This window comes from Brienomyrus brachyistius, chromosome 1 (assembly GCF_023856365.1).
Source record: "Brienomyrus brachyistius isolate T26 chromosome 1, BBRACH_0.4, whole genome shotgun sequence".
Lineage (NCBI taxonomy): Eukaryota > Metazoa > Chordata > Actinopteri > Osteoglossiformes > Mormyridae > Brienomyrus > Brienomyrus brachyistius.
In genome coordinates this window covers 45,330,823-45,350,683 of record NC_064533.1, presented here as the reverse complement: position 1 = coordinate 45,350,683, position 19,861 = coordinate 45,330,823, and the positions used below count along the sequence as shown (strand labels likewise).

The 19,861-nt window shown below is 39.6% G+C and overlaps 1 protein-coding gene across 3 annotated transcripts in view; it reads left to right on the top strand.

Moving 5' to 3' along the window:
• Nucleotides 1-19,861, top strand: part of pcca (propionyl-CoA carboxylase subunit alpha) — a 113,303-nt gene that overhangs the window by 68,382 nt on the left and 25,060 nt on the right. For all 3 annotated transcript variants that reach the window (XM_049007108.1, XM_049007118.1, XM_049007128.1), the window contains exons 20-22: nucleotides 4,401-4,503; nucleotides 12,526-12,624; nucleotides 17,368-17,421. In XM_049007108.1, the coding sequence (XP_048863065.1) occupies nucleotides 4,401-4,503; nucleotides 12,526-12,624; nucleotides 17,368-17,421 (256 nt within the window). The remainder of the gene's footprint in view (nucleotides 1-4,400; nucleotides 4,504-12,525; nucleotides 12,625-17,367; nucleotides 17,422-19,861) is intronic.

The window sequence follows — 19,861 nt, the reverse complement described above, 5'->3', positions numbered from 1 at the left end:
ATTAACCAAGACAAAATCTAATGTGTCAGCTCAGTTTTTATGTGTTAGTGGGCCCTACTCATAGATTTTTCTCTTGTGTGACTTAATACTCAGATCAACCCTTTTTGAGATATAGCAGAAATCTCACATTGAATGGGTAGGTTATATAATTTTTCAAATTCCTACTGATGTCTTGAAATTATTTGGGGGGGAAATTAAATACAACCTTTATATAACATTTATAAAGCATTTAAATCATTTCAGATCAGGACTTATTTTGCACATTTAATAAAGTGTGTTCAATAGCCTTGGGCAGTTTTAGCGAGTTTTACAGTCTTCAGATGAAGTTCTTTTATTGTACACAAATTATTTTTATAAATCTGTGTTGAAAATTTGGGATTTAGACTGCAGACGTTGTATGGTTTTTTCCTTCCTTTTTTCTTGTGATGACTAACATAAAATTTGATTAATCTGATTCCAGAAAACCTATTTTCTGGGATGAACTTTTCTCACTCTACTGATCAAGCAGAACAAGGCTGTTAAGTAGAAATTTAATAATTTCATAAGTTATGGGAATTTTGTGAAGGGACCCTGAATGGCTGTTACTGAAGAGCTTGTGCGATGCTGGTTGAGATCAAGGTAACTCAGTGTTGGGTTTTCATATCTGTCTGTTACATTTAAAAACGCATTTTAGAGAACTGTCATCATCTTTGCAGGATTAGTGACTCTTTGTCGCTGGTGTTTGTAATCGAACGTTTAAGGTCATTTTGAGTTTCAGAAAAGGACCATGGAGCATGGAGAGTCTTGTGCGATAGGTGACTGTATAGGTAATAAATCTAACACGATGCATTGTACTTCCTGTTCTTTTGTCGTCCTGTGAGAGGAGGTGGTATAGTTTTTCCTGTGTTTCTGATTTGCAGTAAAGTATTCTCTTGCAAATTTCACACGGATCGGCTGACCCCGTCCCTGCATTCTTTTAGGTTTTTAATGAATAATACCTTAATCTTAAAATTCGAACAAAACTGTGCTGTGTTTCAGTTGCAAGCCTTTAATGCCCATTTCAGACGCGTCTCCTTATTAATAATTAATGTTTCATAATATATAATCTGATCCCTTGCAGGCAGCATCCGATATCACTTTAAAGAGTCAGAGGACACTTGTTGTGCTAGAATCCCATCAGATGATATTTCTAAAAATACCAAGTACTGTTTTCCCTGCCCCTTTAAGTCCCAAGCAAGGGGGGGGGGGGCGGAGATCGTCTTCTATTTATTTTTCTTGGCGCCACATTCCCGTTTGAAACCATCCCATCTGATCTCATGGTTCTTCTTTTACTGTTCATGATGTCGATTTTATTTAATCTGAGTGCTGTACAGCGTGAGTGTCCACAAGATGGGCACTTGTAACACATAAAATTCACTCTCACCTTTCATGGAATGTAAAAAGAATAAAGATCAATTATTTCCAAAATATAAAGTTTCATTAAAATCACTTTTTTTTTTGCTCTCTCCCAGACGTTTTAAATGGGCCATCTGTCTAAACATCTCCCTGCTTTTTCTGATCATTTCCTCGACTTATTCATGAACCTGGGGAGCTCTGCTTTGTAGTCTCGGGGTAGCTTGTGCTGTCCACCCCCACTGAATACATCTATGTCCTTGCATAAAATATTTTTACGGCGCTGGAAATTCTCTGTACTCTGTTCACATGAATGGCCGACTTTCAGAAGTTTTTTTTATATTTTTTTTAAACACCCCGCCACCTCCCTTTCTTACCCTTCATTGAGGAAACTAACCGCAGTGGCTACAAAGCACAGTGCATTATTTTTGATCTTTTTTTTCTGCCCCCCCCACAGAGCACGTTATGATGAAGGATTCCTTAATGATGCTTTGACTATTAACATTGTTTTAAGTCAATATGTCTCTTTTATTTTCCTGTTCAATTGCTACGATAAATATTAAAAGGAAAGACTTTGGATGATTTTGAAGTATTTACTGGCCTGTATAATTCGACTTAGCCTAATAATAAGACTCATGCTTAATGTTATCAAACCCAGAAGACCAGATTTCTATGCTTGCTATATTTAATGCCGCAAAGGGTTTATATTTGTATAAAACGAATGCCTAGTTTGATACGTAATCATATGTTTAACGTAAAGTATGTTAGTGACTGTATGTATTTGTTTTCTTGTCTAGGTCTTCATAAATACATGTGTGCAGAGGTGAATACAAACCAGTTAGAGCACTTGTGCAAAAATACTTTAACAAAATATACTGTTTGAGAGTGAATATTTCACCCCTCATTTCATAGCTCATGACTTGCGCCTCATCTTGTATGTACTAAATTTCCATTGTATATACTATCCCAGCATTGAGTCGGCCTCATTGTGAAGCGGAATATCAGGGCATCGATCTTTGTGGTTTGTTTTGTTCTTCTGGAGAAATCATGCCAGTCACTCTTGATGTTCCCAAATAAAGGGAGATAAGGTGCTGTTGCCCAAGTGCCATACATCATGTGATGGCATTAAAAAAAACTAGGAGTTCTAATAACATATTAAATATGAGTATAAATGAAGTCTTTAATCCTCACTAAGCCTGTACTGTATCATTTTAGTGGCGCATGAGCACCGGCGACACTCTGGGATGATTCCCACTGTGTTAACACATGGGTTTGGGTCGGATTTTGTGTGGGTTTTGGTGGGGGATGGGTCTTCTGTGCCAGGCCACTTCCATTTGTGCTGCTGTTCTGTTGGGGGTGGGGGTTTTTTCGCAGTGGCTACTTCTGCGTCTGCCTGTGACACGTAGGTGACACTATGGACCCAACCCTTATGACAGGCTTGACCTACTGTAGCTGAAGAGGCGGCCTTGAGTGGGCTCCTGGCTCTCGGCCAAAGATGGTATTTCTGCAGTGGCTCCTCGCTGGCTGTCTTCAGGAGATTCTGCCGCAGTTTATGTTTCGGGGGGCTGTCCTGTCCCTGCCACTCAACGAGGGCTCATCATGCATATTGCTCACCAAGTAAGCTATTGATAGACTGCTTGGTACCAAGAATCACAATCTGTCCACACAATAGTCTGGGAGGCTGCCAAAAGGAATCTGCAAATGGTTGTAGTCTGCTTAACCTGTAATGCTCAGGCCAATTTATTTATTAATCATTTGGCATCGTCTGTACTGTAGAGTATAGGTAGATGTGATAATGGCTTTGAATCTTAATTATTTAATTAATATGTATTGTTTGTGAGATTTCATATTTAAATATTCAGTAGTTCTTGGTGTGAGGGATTGGGGGGTTATGTTCACACTTGGCAGCACCAAGCAAAGAATGGGAAGCTTATAATGATAGAATATGGCTGTGCTCTGTTTTGGTGAGCAGGCCTTAGTGAGTCCTATGTTAGATTTGTGTGTGCACAGACAGTCTTTGGTGCGGTGGCTTTCTGGAAGTGACACATTTGTCTTGATCAAGTCAATGTTGATTGGGTGCCAGCATTGTGTCTACTTGATGGCGATTTGGGGCCACTTCATGGGGCCTGGGGATCCCCCATCAGGCCAAGGCCTTGGACTTAGGCTGCCGGCCAGCCCGGGATTATAGAGAGCCCACACTGTGCACTGGGCGACCTCGGGGATAGGCCCAGCACGCTTTGGGGTCACATGACAGCAAATTAGACAAAACTGGGGGAAAAAAATCGAATTGGGGACAACAGCTACATACAAACAAAAAGCTTGCTTTGATTAAAGTAAAAAAAAAAAAAAAAATCTTGCATATTTTCTTTTCATATCTGTTTATTATTTATTGTGTTAGTTCCAAAGAGTCAAGATTCAATAACTTTATTTATTGGAAACAACGCAAAATGTCCCATCAAAGCTTAGTTGTCAGACAGAACCGTGCGAATGTTGGTGAAGTTTCCTTGTTTCATTTTCGTTTAGCTCCGTGACCCAATTCAAGGTCTATTAACAGATTACAGAATAACCATGGAACCTGATACCAAGCTTTCCATCCCAAAAGTCTTCAGTGTTGTGTTTTTTTTCTGTTACTTTGTTTTTGGTGTGTGTGGGATCAGCCATGTATCATGTTTGTTTTTTTTTTTTAATAAACTAAAGCAATATATCAAAATTAAGGAGAATCATACATTTTCTGGTAAATAGATTTTCCACCGTTTCTAGGGCTAACCAAGAGACCAAAGCTTGATTGCCACTATAAGTTTTGAGATTTGCTGCTGCCACTCTGTAACCAGTCCACCCAAGGGCCTTCTTTCCCAGCTCTGTGCCTCGGCCTGTAGCCTACACAGGCCCACATAGCCGAATGATGAATGATACTTAATATAGGTTAATTTTCAAATGGTGGGAGACTTAATTACTGCATAGCTATGGAGTGCAGTGGTTCTAGGTGCTGGAGCTAAAATGTGGTGGATAATGCGGGCATTGTTTTACAGAGTCTCCGGCTCCCAGCAGGAGCGGAGGAGGTGGGAACTGTCTGTGGAGTTGGAGAAGGGGGTCCACGCCGTCACTGTCTCCCACTCCGGATCAACCTACACAGTAAGTCCCATCTGCCCCCCCCCGCCCCCCCCCCCCCATCCTCGCGGTTACACCTCCTGTCGCATTCTTCACATTTCCATTCACTCGCTAAACTCCTTCCAACCGAATTTTGCCTCGTCTCACAATTAAAATGCATCGGTTTTTATTCTGAGGATATAATTGTAGTACCTGAACTGCTTGTTCCGGCGCCAAAACGCTTTTATCAATATGTACACAATATGTATGCATGCATGCAGAGCTGATAATGCAGAGGTATCTCTGGTGCTAAAGAAACTGTCAAAACGATTCAAAAGAATTGTTTTCAAGTCTCTTCCCCGTGGCTGACATGAACATCTCTATATATTTACTTCTGTTGTCATAGACTGGCATATATTTGCTGAGTATTTGCCTCTGTTTAACTAAGTCTGCCCTATTTTCTAAATTCAATTACAACCCCATTCTTTCTGGTTGAAGAATTGAATAATATTAACTTTGTGATTGTAATTCTGTTCCTGGAAGACTGTATGCCTTACCACGTAATGATGAAAAATGTAATTGAAGATACGTGGGAGGAGAAAATCTAGATTCAGTCCCTGCAGAAACTCGGTGTCCTGTCCGAAAAATCTGAGAGCATGGTAGTCAGTACTTAATCTATACCAGATCTCTTCTTACCCACCTTGCTCCTAAAGTTCCTTAGTTCAGCAAATTTGCCGGCTGTTTACTAACTGGTGAATCGGTGAAAACAAATGAGAAAAGAATCATGTTGCTTGAATCAACAATTACTAGAATTCAATTTTTCTGCAGTCCTACAATTTTATAACCGAGTACTTGGCTATCGTTATTAAAATTTATTCGCAATATACATTCATTCAGAATCTATGAACTCCTGGATGCTTTTTTCCCCCCTCTGTTCTCTCTACTAGTGCTACTTTAGTTTTAGTGAAACTGAAATTCTAATTTACGTAGATTTAATTCCAATCATTGAAAACAGTGACATAACAAAAGTTACAGAAGCTTATTAGGGGCACTGATAAGGAAACAAAAGAAGAATAAAAAGAATTTCGACTTGTGTTTAATTTCAATGTTTCCACTTAATCTTTCGCAAATAGTCCAAATGTTGAGAACCGGACTAGTACTGTCAAGAATATAGTCGAAATAATATTTGGAGAATGAAGTCACAGTTTGTGGCTACCGCACGTTAAGGGAGCACATCATGGGAATCGGATAAAGACTGGGTTTTCTCTAGGATGTATAATGCAGGCACAAAATGTCCATTACAATTTGGATCTGAGAGACAGTCTTGACCCTTGATGAGTGTGATAGCGGTAATTGGTCACTCAAATGTTAAGGGAATAGAATGAATGCACATTGCATGCTGTGTAACTACCAGCTAGAGAGTGACGGTCAACTTCAGTCATATTTCTATAGCAGACAAATGGGCCTGGTACTTTCTGGATGTATGGGATTCCAAGCTCATGATCAGGTTACTTCTTATAATGGCTGCTGTTAAATCTGCTCTTAAATACAACATTTACACACGATAATGGTTTTTCTTCTTTTGTTTATCATGGATTACTGATATCTGTCATGGACTGCGGCTATGTCAGCCCAGTATGTAGGGTCTAACTCTCACTAATCCTCTAGCAGTGACTGTGCTTGATTCCTGGGATTTCGAAATGTTTTGTCTTCCGTTTTATGCATAAATGCACGGCCGTTACTTTTTCCTACTTTATTTTCAGTGAGTTCCTGAAATGTTTGTATTCCATGTTTGAAAAGAATTCAGCTGAATTTAATTGTTCTTTGATATTTAACATAGCGTGCACCGAACACGTACAGTGCCGTTGACTTAAGTCCGCTAAATACGGGACATGTAGGGAGAAACTTCATTCTAAGTTTTTTTTTTTTTTTTTTTTTTAATGGGACACAGCTCAGATATCACTCAATATTTCAATATTCAATAAGTTTTATACTCTCTGGCTGTTCCCCTCCCTCAGAAGACCGCAGTGCAAAAAAATGGCATCATCTAGAGTATTACGCAAGATAGGGTGGGACAACTGATTGAGTTGATTGACCCTTGGTCTCTCGCAAGCATGACAGCCCTGAAGAAGTCAGTACAGCACCTAAAGTCTGAACGTGTTACGGCAACTTGTATTGTTAAGATAAGCTATGTGGTGTTTGTGGTTTTGTGGTTGGATAACTGCACTAGTAATAACGATCCAAAAGTAATCACAGATAAATGTCTTTTCCTGGGGGCACAAACTCACCTGACCTATTATATGATTGTTTTATGTAAAATTTATTCTCAAAATTTTGACTATATTAATATGGAAATTTGATTTTATACTTCATTTATGTATTTCATTAAATACAATGTTTTCTTTCCTCTGGGTGCCACTTTTATGCTTCCTAAAATAACGAACTAAACTTTGCGAATTTATCTACTTGAATCATTTATTACTGAGGAAAATTTGCAACAAAAGTATTGGTTGTGGTTTTCCAAGCATTCATTTTAATAATCAGTTTGCTACATATCAACTTCTCTGTTCTACTTGAAATTGACTGTTGACATTGTTCATTGACATTGACCAGTAATTATTCCTTATAAAACATAGTATATGTGTGTGTGTGTGTGTGTGTGTGTGTGTGTGTGTGAACTGAAACATCCTCATTGTGGTAATCCAGCATTATCTGTATTCAGTATTCTGCTCAAACCTCCACCTCAGATATTTGTCTTACTTGGCTAATAAGACTTTTGTTGTCGGTAATCTGAGCAAAACTTTATAACAAAGTCAATGCGAAATGTTACCTGGTGGGTTTATCCATTTTTTGCTATTCTGTTTGTTGTTATGATTGTCATAACAAGCCAGGGTTGATCTCTGTGAAGAAGCCGATGAGAGCTTGTGAGTGAAACAGCAGGAAAATGCAAACAGAAAGGGGTTTAATCCCCAGACTGGCCTCTGGCCCTCTGTCCGCAGCCTTTGATCTGCTTCATCTATCTTCATCCAATCTCGAGTCCCTTAACCCTTATCTGTCTCATGCTACCTTTTATTACTTCCAACATGGTTCCAGCGCAGAAAACCTCTACCAAGGATATTCCTTGTAGACCCTTTATGCTCTGCACTGGCCTCCTCCAATTACCCGCGTATTGTATGTTTCCAGTACTGTGCAATTGATGTATTTACTTGCTTTCTGCAACATGCAGCATTTAAAGTTTAATAATTTGAATGTTTGTTTTTTGCGATTTTTGCCTATGTCACGTAGCCTTCCAGGACGTGATTTGTAATGTAGGTTCTTAGTTGTAGTACACGTTCTTGATTGACCTTGCTATTAATATTTTCGTTCAGAGTATTAACGGAAAGATTTTAATAGTCCTTTTCCGCGATTTTCTCAGCACGATAATTTGAACCTCAATCTTGCAGTGGAATTCCGTGTTTCCATTTTCGTACATGATGATTTTGCATTCTTAGTGTGACTTTGTGGATGAATGTTTTGACACATGCAGCCCAGGGTTGGCTAGTACACAGGTAGGCCTGCAGTGAGGAAGGCCGTCAGAGGAGTGCCACACATGGTCTCAATCAGGGAATCATATGGGCCTGATGATAGTTTGTTGCAATAGATTTTGTATTCCATTCACCCATAACGAGAACTTCAAACAGGGTTCTTTTGAAAGGTTTTCTGAGGTTCAGTTTTACTGTTGTTTTGAAGCCAGGCTCCTCTGCCAGAGTGAGATCTTGTATTTACACAACTGGCTTCATGTTGAAAATATCTCCCTTTAGCTGCTGGGCCTCATCAGTAAATAATGATATCTGTCAGGGAGTGATCTCTTAAACAGAAGAAAAAAAATCTTCAAGCTGGGAAGTCTGGGCTTGGCTGAAAACGAGATATATTTTTTACACTCAAACATCAAGGGGTTTAAGTTCAGTTTTGAGGCATTTCTCCTCCAGTACCAGAAGATAGCTGTTGAGTCCCAGTGCCACTAGTGACCAGTGCAGTACTTGTTAGGGGCTAAGGAATCCATTCACCATGATTACCTGCTTACAGTCTCCCCTTTTACAGATGTGGAAGGTCTTGTATGAGAAGATAAATGTCGTATTGAGTATTCATCCTATATATAGGCTTTTACTCCAATTATAAAGTTTCTTCACATTGGATATTTTGACATTATTCCGAGCTCTGCTCTAATATTATTAACTATATGTGTTTTTTTCCTAGATCATTCAGTAATAATGGATAGTTATGAAAAATTGATCCCATAGCATGCGGTGTGAAATGCATTTCGGAAACCCCACGACATATAGAACATGGGAAGGAAAACCAGAAGATGTAAGAATGTTTGTAGACTATTGTTAAAGAATGCTTGGAAGCCCAGCTTCCAATCCAATCTTTGATTGGTGCATAACCTAGTTTGGAGATACTGAGATATTTCATGGTAAAAACCTTCTTTTCAGAAATGATGTGATGTACAATTTGTGTTGGTTAACAAAAACTTAACTAGGTGTAAACAACAACACATGAAGTAAAATTTAATTTGAATGGCCATCTTTGAATTGAATCAGGGATAGCCGTTTGCATACTTGATTGCAGACTCCGACAGCCATATCAAAGACGTTGGGTGGCGCAGACCTCCTGTATGTGTGTTGTCAGCCACTGCCTTCCCTCTGTGGTCTGCATGCTTCATCAAGCAATGTGCAGCATGCTTGTAGGAGAGCGCTGTTCACTACATTCCACCTACAGCAGTCTAGGCACCGGTCCAACATTGGACGTTGCTGTAGAGACAGACAGAGCCCAGCCTTCTAGAACATCCCATGGAACTCAAGGAAAGTTATGTTTTCTGGGCCTACAGACCACAGAATGTGATCAAATTGGTTCTGCTCTAGGATGCGTATCTTCAATTAGTATGCCACTGGGGAGCACCTGCAGATGTTGGTGTGTATATACACAGTACTGTGCAATCTTAGGCAGTTAAAATAAACGTTTAAAGCTTTTTATCTGGCTAGTAAGTGCACTTTTGCTCAGAACAAAATACAATTTAGCATTAGAACATGTGCAAATTAAGAGCAGCACAATAAAATCTAGTAAGAATTTCTTCTGTTCTCCAAAAAGTCACTGATATCTTGTTGGACGACTAGAAGATCACACCTCTCCTCAGGCGCACCGTTCTATGTGTTTATTAAACTTCACCACCAGCTCATTTCATTCATTAATTTAATTAGTTAAAACAGTCAATGAGATATTGATTAGCCATACGAGGTGGGCTTGGGGAGGGTCCAAAGATGCACGTGTGTAATGGACATACTTGGGTGACTTTTGGAGATGTTTTGAAACGGTTAGGGTGGCACACTTTGACAAGCATAATATCATAGTTTGACACCAACTTGAACATCATTTCTACATAATTTTCTTTGGCTGTCTGACTTTTGCACAGTACTGTGTTTGTGGTCCAGCTATGCATTACATTGTGCGGACCTATTGTACCCAGAATGTGATTTTAAAAAAAAACCTGTTATTTTGACATTGTGGGGACATTTTTTTCGGTCCCCACAAGGGGAAATTCGATTTTATAAAAATCTGCAATCAAAAAACTAAAAATGCCATTGCATTGTTGGGATTGGTGTTTTGCCCAAAGATTGTCAGTTTAAATGTGGAAGTGCATTAAAATAACTATTGTGAAACATTTTCCCGTTATAGTAAATGTATTTGACACGTCTGATGCATCCGCGCACATTTTTATTTCATTGTTCATTTAATTGACCCTGTTCCATTCTTGGCTACCGATAAGTGTGTTATCACCTTTTATGTTAGTTTATAATTTAGTAACACTGGACCTTGTATAGTGTCACATTCCTAATGTTGCTATACTTTTGGAAGTACACAGGGCAATAATGGAATACATATTTTTTAAATTGGTATTTGATTTTCTTTAGAATTATTCTGCCTGGTTGATAAGCTGTCAGTATCATCACCCGCACTCGTATTGCTTTTGTCTTCATTTTGTCATCCTTGTGATACTTTGCACTTCTGGATAAACATAAATGCTGGTTCAGTGTATGAGCAAAGTGCTTAATTGATTTTTTTTCTTTTTTGTACAGTCATTCCATTACACTAAACCGAAAGGCTAATAAGTTTGGAGTTCAGTTTCAGTCTCCCACAACTGGGGACATTGTTTTGTCGCACAGCGAATTGCAAACACCTAAGCTCTTCACGCAGATTATTCAGCACAGAGGCAACATAATAACGACGACTTAAAATTGAATTACTATTGTAAGCAAGTTCATTGAACATAATTGAAGGTTTATTAAAATGGATATTACATTTGGTTAATTAACTTAAATCATTTTCTAGAGCTTTCAGAGAATGAACACTATTTCTGTTGTTGGTTATGTTTGTTGGTTATGTTTGTTCTATCACAAAATCCCAAAATGTGTTAATTGTTCATAAAAAAAACTTCAGCTTATTGCAGAGAGCAGGCTAAAATTGTATTTATTTTAGGCATAACTTGGGACTCTTTTCTCTTTTTGATCTATGTAAACCAGCTCGATTTAAGATTTTCTGTATTATCTGCTCATGTATCTGGCCTGATTCAGAAAGGTATTTGGTCAGGTGACAAATTCGAGGTTTCCAGTGCAAAACACTTTCCATTAAGTCGTAGCCTTTAACTTTTGTTTTGGCAGTACTGCTGTTGGTCATTATGAACAAAAAAAAACAGGCAGTACAGAAATTTTCAGTCCTTCCTGAATATTAAGCGATAGAGGAAGCAGTATCAGGTCCTACTGGCGCTTTGATTGACCCGACCCGTAAACCTCCAAAAAGTACAATGAAATATCTTTTGGGCTTTTTAAAAATCGTCTTACCGATTTTTCAGCCTAAGATGAACTAATGTTGACTCTGACCAGTCAAATTTAATCCCATAGTCTTGGCTTCTTGTAGTTGGTGTTGAGTTGCTTACTTGAGTTTGGTTTCTTTTCGTCAGGGTAGCATGCAACCGCACTGTCATAGAAACCGTCATCTTCCTGTGGCCGTCCGTTCTTGTCACCGTTGCGTTGATATTTCATGTGACATTTGAGGCCCTTGAATTGTCAAGCGCATTGAGCTCTGGCTTCCACTCTGCCTTCCTGTCCTTTTACTGTGTTCAGACAAAGCGGAAAGGCAGCCGAACATTCTCTAACCCTCAGCTCCAAGGTTACCACCCACCTCGGCTGCTGGAAAACCCCCCGCCCTGCTACAACTAATCTAACAACTGTCCCTCAAGTAGAATTTTGGTTTTAACTGGGGCAAGAAGGTCTTAAACAGAAGTATAGTCAAATGTCACAAATGCTTTAACGTGTATTCTGGTCCTTCTGGTTTCTGCTGCCTTTTCGTGTGAAAGACAGAGAAGAAAGACTTGAGAGGGTCAAAAACCATCGTGACTGCTAAGGAGCTGAAGAAATGCCCAGCAACACCTGCCTTATTAGGGGCTAGCAGACGTCGCTTGACGTAACCCCAAGCACCCGGGCAGAATATACATTACCAGCAGGCCATACCTATAGGCCATGCAAACACATTTGTACAAGTTTTTGTCGATTAACTAATTCAGAAGTGAGCTTCATTATTTCTCCATAATTAAGATAACAATGCAAATTCTTTCATTAATAGTGACACGGACAATTTCTTCCCTGCTCCGTGGGGACGAGATTATATGCAGGCCCCGTTGAGCAGGTTGCGATGTGTCACCGAATATTCAAATGGCATGCTTATTTAATTGCAGTAAATGTAGCATGTCCACATAGGTAGAGGAGTTTGGAAGAGCGGCATGGGAGGGGCACGTCTCAGGCTGAAGCCCTGAGTTCCCTCAGGCAGCTGTTCTCAGGTCCTCCGCCAATCCCCAGGGGCCCCCATGAGACCATGTTGTTGGACTCTTGTCTTTTATGACAGCAACAGTAAACATGACAGGCTGTTTGGGCGCCATCTGTTTAAAATGGTTGCCGCATGGTAACGGAGTGATGATCTTGAGATGTGTTTTGTGTCTGTCTCTTCAGTAACAGTCTTGTGTGCTCATCTCCGCAGGTGGATCTTGATGGAATGAGGGTGGATGTGTCCAGTGAGTGGAACCTGGCGTCTGCTTTGTTACCCGTCACCATCAACGGCACCCAAAGGACCGTGCAGGTATCAGAAACCAAACACCATGCACGCACGCAACGTTCCAGTCGCACGACAGATTGAACTTGAGTTACCAAAGCATTCTTTGGCTACTTGCTTATTTATGTGGAATATATTTAATTGAAGATTCATCAGGCAGCTGAAGGATTCTAACACTCATTTGCTGTTATATAATATTGAGCATTGATTTAGTTCTTTCTGCCACTTTCTTTTTTATGTTTATTGGTTTACTCTGAAAGTACTCAGTGAAATTTCTGTGAAAGTACTTTTTTTTTCTCAGCAAGTATCCTTACTGTGAAGGTAAATAGTACTTCAAGTGTCTCTGTAAAATCTTCTGGAAAATACCGAGATTTCATTGATTGGACAGTTTTGTTGAGGGCGATTGGTGGAACTAGGGAATCAGAAGTGGCGTAGGAATATGCCAATAGAGAAGTCATCCCGTAAAATGCTGATGTTGAAATGTACAATGCAGGAGAACTACAGTCAAACCTATTGTGCAGTGTAACAGGAGGCGTGACTGCAATCCCATAAGCTTCCACCCGTCTTTCCATCCACCTCATTTTACGTGTCCCTTCACTAACAAGCATAGTAGTGTTTTTTTTTTTTTTTTTAAAAAAAGAGGTGGTATTTAAATTTATTTTTCAGCGGAATAGTTCAATATTTTCTTAAAACATTTATAAATATTCATAAATAAAGATAAATATTCATTGCTGCAAATTAGCATTTAGATATTATTGTGGTATTATACACTTATTAACTTTTTTGCTTTAATATATACATCTCTTAGTTTACAACTGAGTGGTGTTGCAGGGAATCACTGCCTCAAATTAAACACGCTTAATCGCCGATTCTAGCAATTTCAGCATTGGGTGTGTATACTTTTTAAAGTTGTGGTTAGTTAGGGCCGTACATGATCGCTTTGTTTAAATTGTAACCTTTTTATTCCATCATGCGGTTGATTGGGGGGGGGGGGGGGGGGTCTCTATTATTTGGAAATATGCTGGTAATTCCCCCCAGAGCTTTCATTAGAGGGCAGTTCCACTGCAGGTGAATTGCTGTTTTTTTTTTTCTCCCTTCCTCTTTTTTCCTTATTTTCTTGTAATTTCTGTAGCCCTGAACTTAGACAGTGAAAGGCCACCAGTCTGCTGATTGTCACCAATTGCATTTTGCATTGAATAGGTCATTGGTACCCAACTAAGTGGAACTAATTTGGGAAAGAATAAGGGAGAGATTTGGTGCAGTGTCACACAAACCCTTCCTGTGTAATGAGAAATACTTGATTGCTGTTAAGTGGCGGAACATGTATTCTTGTGGTTATTAACCCTGAATCATGACGTGTGTTATATCCAGATCAGGGGGATTATACATTTACACCTTACCTTGTTGTTACGTTATACTTACACTTTGTAAAATAATTAACGCTTCCTTCAGAAGTAGTAATTGCTTGCAGGAATTATTGTTTCTAGCTTGTAATCGTGAAGTTTTATTTCCTTTGTATGCTTGGATTAAAAGGAGGCTGCTCCGTTGTGCATATATATGTACATTTTTTTTTTTATATTTCAATGTGGCAATTTTCGGTGGCAGCAGCAGTAAGGAAAATTGAATATGTGTTGATAAATATTTTGATATTATATGATCTGTGGATGTAGGAAAGATTCTGCAGCATACCTAAAGAATCTCTGTAGTGTTACATATTGTTCCATGCAAAGATGATCCTTAATTTTGTATTACTGAGCCATTGAAAATGAAGATTAGTTGTTGGGGTCCAATTAAGATAGTTGATGCAGAAGGTACTACCATATGGTCGATTCTTTTTTTTTTTTCTTTGATTCACCACAGATATGATTCACTGACAATGTAGTGAACTTGCCGAGAAATGGAACGACTGATTTCAGGAATTCTCTCTCCCAGTACAAAGCATTTGAAAGTGTTGGATCACACCCATCCTTTCGAGCAAATATTTGTTCAGTAATTTACCAGACCGTATTATGTTAGGGTAAAAATATTTAGCTAGCTAATTTGAAGTTCAAACATAATATACTCACAATGTATTTAGTGTTCCATTATAGATGTGGGTGGGAAGACTGTTGTTTTGAAGTGGTTTAGCCAGATTCTGCGAATCAGTCGGAGAGAAAAGCCCTGTGCGGTATAAAACTCACTGTAAAATATTATGCAATTATTTATAAGGTTACCAAACACTACCTCCATTTACTGACGGAATTAAGATGTTTCATGTGCAAAACTGTATGCTCTTCACTGGCAACCCAGTCAATTATATTTTAATTGATTATATTCCCAAAACAGAAAATAAACCATGTAAAATTGCTACAAGACATTATAATTTGTTGAGGTCAGATATCGAGTCGGCATGTGAGAGGCATCAAAGAATGTTAGATTTAAAAAATAGATGAAAGAGTCCAAATAGCCACCGTGCCCAGAATCACTAACCTACTGTATCAACAGGATACTAAAAAATACCGAAAAGGGGATTCTCCTGAAAACCGGTGAACTTTGAAGGACCATGAAATGGCCATGGAAAATAATAGATAACAAGGAGAAAATAACCATACAGTATAAATGAAAACGGCATGTCTTTGTCCGCGGAATGAAAAAACGATGCTAATATACACATGGAGACTGAGGATGTGTAAATGTCAAGGCGGTATCCTTCCAAAGGTTTCCAGTAGAGATAGCGAGGGATCTTCTTAAATCCTGTAGATAAGCTGGGGCCAAGTCACATGCAATCTTGTGTCTCCTGAGCCAATCAAGCGAAGCATCCTTAGAATCATGAAGCCTGGTGACTCTATTCACATTAATTTACGAGCAGGCAGGCAGATTACCATTTACGGCTGTGTGGTAATCACTTTCCTGGTCATGGACTTCGTGCAGCTGCATCATCATAAAGTGTAACACAACCTGCCCAAAATAGAGGGGGAGGGGGGGGGGATTTAATCTGCTTTGTCTTTGCTGCTGTTAAAAATACCTCCAGGTAACTTTGACCTGGATTTAGGTAAATGCTGAAAGGGTATATCAGAAGATTTTAATCTTGCGTACATTTATGACTGAATATCAGCGTAATAGCGGTTAATGATTTTATGTATGAAAATATGTGCTTGTGAAACAACAACAGTAATAATACCGATGATAATAAGCGCCCTCGGTGGTTGGCCCCGCTAGTTCGCGGGTGCATGCTGCTCATGAATATTTATTCCGCTAAGCTGTTGTGTCCCCACTCTGGCCAAGGCCTTTTGCTCCTCCTACTTGCGAGTCCTTCAGAAGTTGGAGAGGAGGTGAGTGCTGCGGAGTTCTCCGCCTGGGCTTGCTCCCAGGGCAGCCTCCCCCGGCCCACCCGGGCTCCCGCTGCCGCTGCCGTCTCTCCACCAAACCCTCCCGAGGGATTAAAGGATTTATGTCGCATCCATGAGATCTTGGGAAATCGGCACTCGACTTACTGGCATATGCCCCAGAAGCATTTGTTTTGTGATACTTAACATATAATTCTTTGCAAGTTTTTTTTTCTTTTTTCTTTCTCCTTCACTTCATACAGAGCACCATGCATTCATTTGTATTTACTTCTTCACTGAAGCTCGCCGCATACGGGGGCAGCCATTATTTTGGCAGCAGTGTGACGGGCACAGACCGCTGAGATCCGCAATCTGTAAGAGGCCACGGTGCTTTCCACGTCTCCTTCCCCGGCTCGTAACGATGCCACGACTGAACGCGCCTGCATCCAGCCTCACGTTAGGGAGACGACTTTCTGGCTAAGATCCCTCTGCCTGCTGTCAGCTGTGTGGCCACGTCTTGGCTCATTTGCTGTGGGAAGCAGGAGAGTCAGCTCAGTGCTCACGGTGTTACTCACAGTGTTAAAATCTGGTGTAGGTCGTCAGCTTAGAATTTTCTCTGCAAAGTGCTGAGGGAACGCGTGTCCACCCTGTCTATTGTTCTAATGTGAAACATCTCATCGGTAAAGTTCCTGTTAAAATGTTTTTATCTATATGAATTTAGTTTAAATAATAATTCTATTTTAACACGTTAGTCGGAACCATTCACACTGTGCAGCCAATCAGGAGTAAGGGTAAAGGCCTCACGGTGATTGACTGTTTGACCTTTCCTCAGTAGCTATTGTCATCCATGAAAGGCACTTGGCCCGACGACATATTGGTTGCATTTTTTTGAAAAGGGAACGTTAATTGTCATGAAAGTGTACTTAATAGAAGTCCTTAAACGCCATCCGTAGGTCTGCAAGCCTATCATTTTCACTTTGTTAGTATTGTTGCTCTGGCCACCTGACGCTTTCATGGGACCGAAGTAGATGTTTTGTAAATGGCTGAAATCATTGATCCATTCATCAGACATACATTTTTGATGCAAAGTTCAGTTCATCTGTGTGGTTTTCAACGCAGATTGTTTTAATTCTACAAATCCATTGTGCAGATATTGGTAATCATCCCCAAATGTCCAAAGTCTTCAGTTTTAGTATTTTTTATAGTGATGTATTGTGATTATCTAATATTAAACTCTACGTGATATTGTACTGACAATTATTCAAGTTTCACTGACTGAATATTTCAAACAGACTTTGTTCTTTAAATGGAAATTAATCAAGTTTTTTTTATTTTTTTTTTACCTTTATTCATTTCACTGAAAATATGTGTTTACTGCAAGACTTGCATTGCTTTGATATGTTAATATGGTTTTACTTTTAATCTAAACCTTAGAATAATCATCTCTGCATTTTCATATTTTCAGTGCCTCTCTCGTAATGCAGCCGGGGAGATAGAACTTCAGTATTTCGGCACATCGGTGAGTAATTTTACTTCCATCTTTCCTTGAATATAGACAAATGTATGATTAAACTTTCTAGTGTGCAAATTTGAATGTTTTCTGAGTCAGGCGGGGGTGGATATCAGTGGCAGGAGGTAGGCTGAAAACCCTTTTAGATTTATGAGTGGGATATTTTAATATAGGTGGAACATATTTACGCCCCGGATTGACTATGCCGATTTCCGTGTATATATAATAAATCATTTTCCCATTAAGGTTGAAAGGTTTGACAAGCAGACATTGACTTGGCAGGTGGCCAGTGTCCATTGAATGGAATTTTTGAACTTGGGAGGGGGGGGTAGCATAGGGGAATGTCGAATGGCCATCAAAATATCTCCCGTTCTGTGTGTTCATCTCTTTAGCCCTAATGAACTCCAGTAGTAGTGTCTTTAGAGGAATGGCAGTCAAGTTTTCCATTTGTTCTAATTCAGGAAGTGATGTTAGATGTTCGATGTGGGAGTGGCAGGTTGGCACACCTGCTATGGCGAGGGCCGCGGTCTCCTCAGCGTTTCACTCTTGGATGCCAGTGCTGTACCTGTCCTTGTGTGTGCCTGGCACTTGTCCATGGCACCCAGGCCCTGCTTAGCGCCGGCTTCATTGACCTTTCTGTCAGCAGTGTTCGAACAGCCGGGGCTGATGGGAGAGAAAGGGGAGGCGGGGGGGGGGGGGGGGGGGGGGGAGTGGGAGTGGGGGGGTGCATGCAGGCTGTCTGTCATGGGGGCATCAACACAGATGAAATGGTTCATTTGATTCCCTGACACTAGATGGCAAGCACAGTGGTTTTGCCGCCAGTTTGCAGGGAGGAAACCAGGGTTATCCCAGCCATCTGACAACTGGGCGCCAGGCGGCCTGGGAAGAGCGGAGCGAGACATCGCTGGCCTCTTGCACATGGCCAGTTGAAGGACGTTGAGTAACATTCACTCCCTGGCAGCGTGGCTGGGAATTAATTCCCGGTGATGGAAAACAGTATTTTAATTAGAATGCTTAAAAAAGCTTGTTTTTTTTTTTTGTGGCGACTCGTAATGAATCTATAGTATGATACGGCTCTTTATTGCATTTTTTTCTATTTATACGTACAGATATAGGCACCCTTCGACTTTGTGCTTAGTATATTGTAGGATTTACATCCATTTACGCAACTGCATCACTGAATCTAAGTCTCACCGTGGGTTTTTTCCATTCGAAAATGATAATGTATTTCCTTTGCAGTATTTCCAATCCTCAAAATGAAGCCTATGGTTAAGCGTATAGTAATTTGCTAGTAATACATATACACACATTTGTTTGAAACGGCAAATTTATCAGCTTTTATGACACTGTTTTTTATGCTATGCCAAAATGATAATATTAAATAATATTAATGTTAAGGTACCTTTTGTTTCTGAGATGATGACAGTCTACTTTTAAGTAGTGACTATAATTCCACGCATGACAGAAAAGTGTGTTTATACAGACAATGACAATAAAATGGACTGAAGGTCATTGAATGTGTCCTTATTAGATTTTTTATGCTTAAGTAGCCTACATATTTGTAATATATAAATGCATATTATAGTATCAGTTATTGGTTCAAACGTATACTTTGCTATCCGATTTCTATATTAGTTTTATCTTAAATATCAGGGCTCGTCGGTAGACCGCTGATTGTCTTTGGCTTTGTTTGCCATTGTGTAATGAGTGCTGGTTGCTTTTCAGAGAGACAATTGCAGAACTTAAGGTTGCGCTGAGACCAGTGAATGTGGACGGCCAAGTGTGATCCATGTCAGGACAGATCAGAATCATACCCTCACACACACCTGACACTCTGCTCTTTTTCATGTTTGTCCTTCTATCCTGGAGTTAATTGTTTTTTTACTTTTTGAATTTGTTTTAGTAACAACTTCTCTCTCTTTCTCTCTCTCACACACTCACACACACACACACACACACACACACACACACACACACACACACACATATATATAATTTGAAGAATTTATTATTTTTAGTATTACTATATAAATGATATTTAGATTTGCCTTCAGTGGCATTTTAGACAAAAATGGTTTCTGAAAAGGCACAGAGGGAGGAGCTGTCTGTTATATTTTCTTTTTCTAAACTGCATGTTAATATGGTTTCCCAGATCTAGAGATTAAATGGGGTTTGGCATTAATATGCTAGTATTTTGACCCTTGATGCACCCACAAAATCAAATTAGCAGAGAAATTGCTAACCTTATGTTGGGGATTAATGACAGCCATCTAAAACAATTTGGAACTCAATCAGTTTAACTGAGGAGGGTAAATTTAATATGATAATTTTTCATCTTAACCTGTATCTGCATAGCAGGGAAAGTATGCAAATATGTGACCCTTAGCTACTGACTAAATGGTTGCTGCGTTGATGGATGTATTGATTCCATTAAGGAACTTCAGAGAAC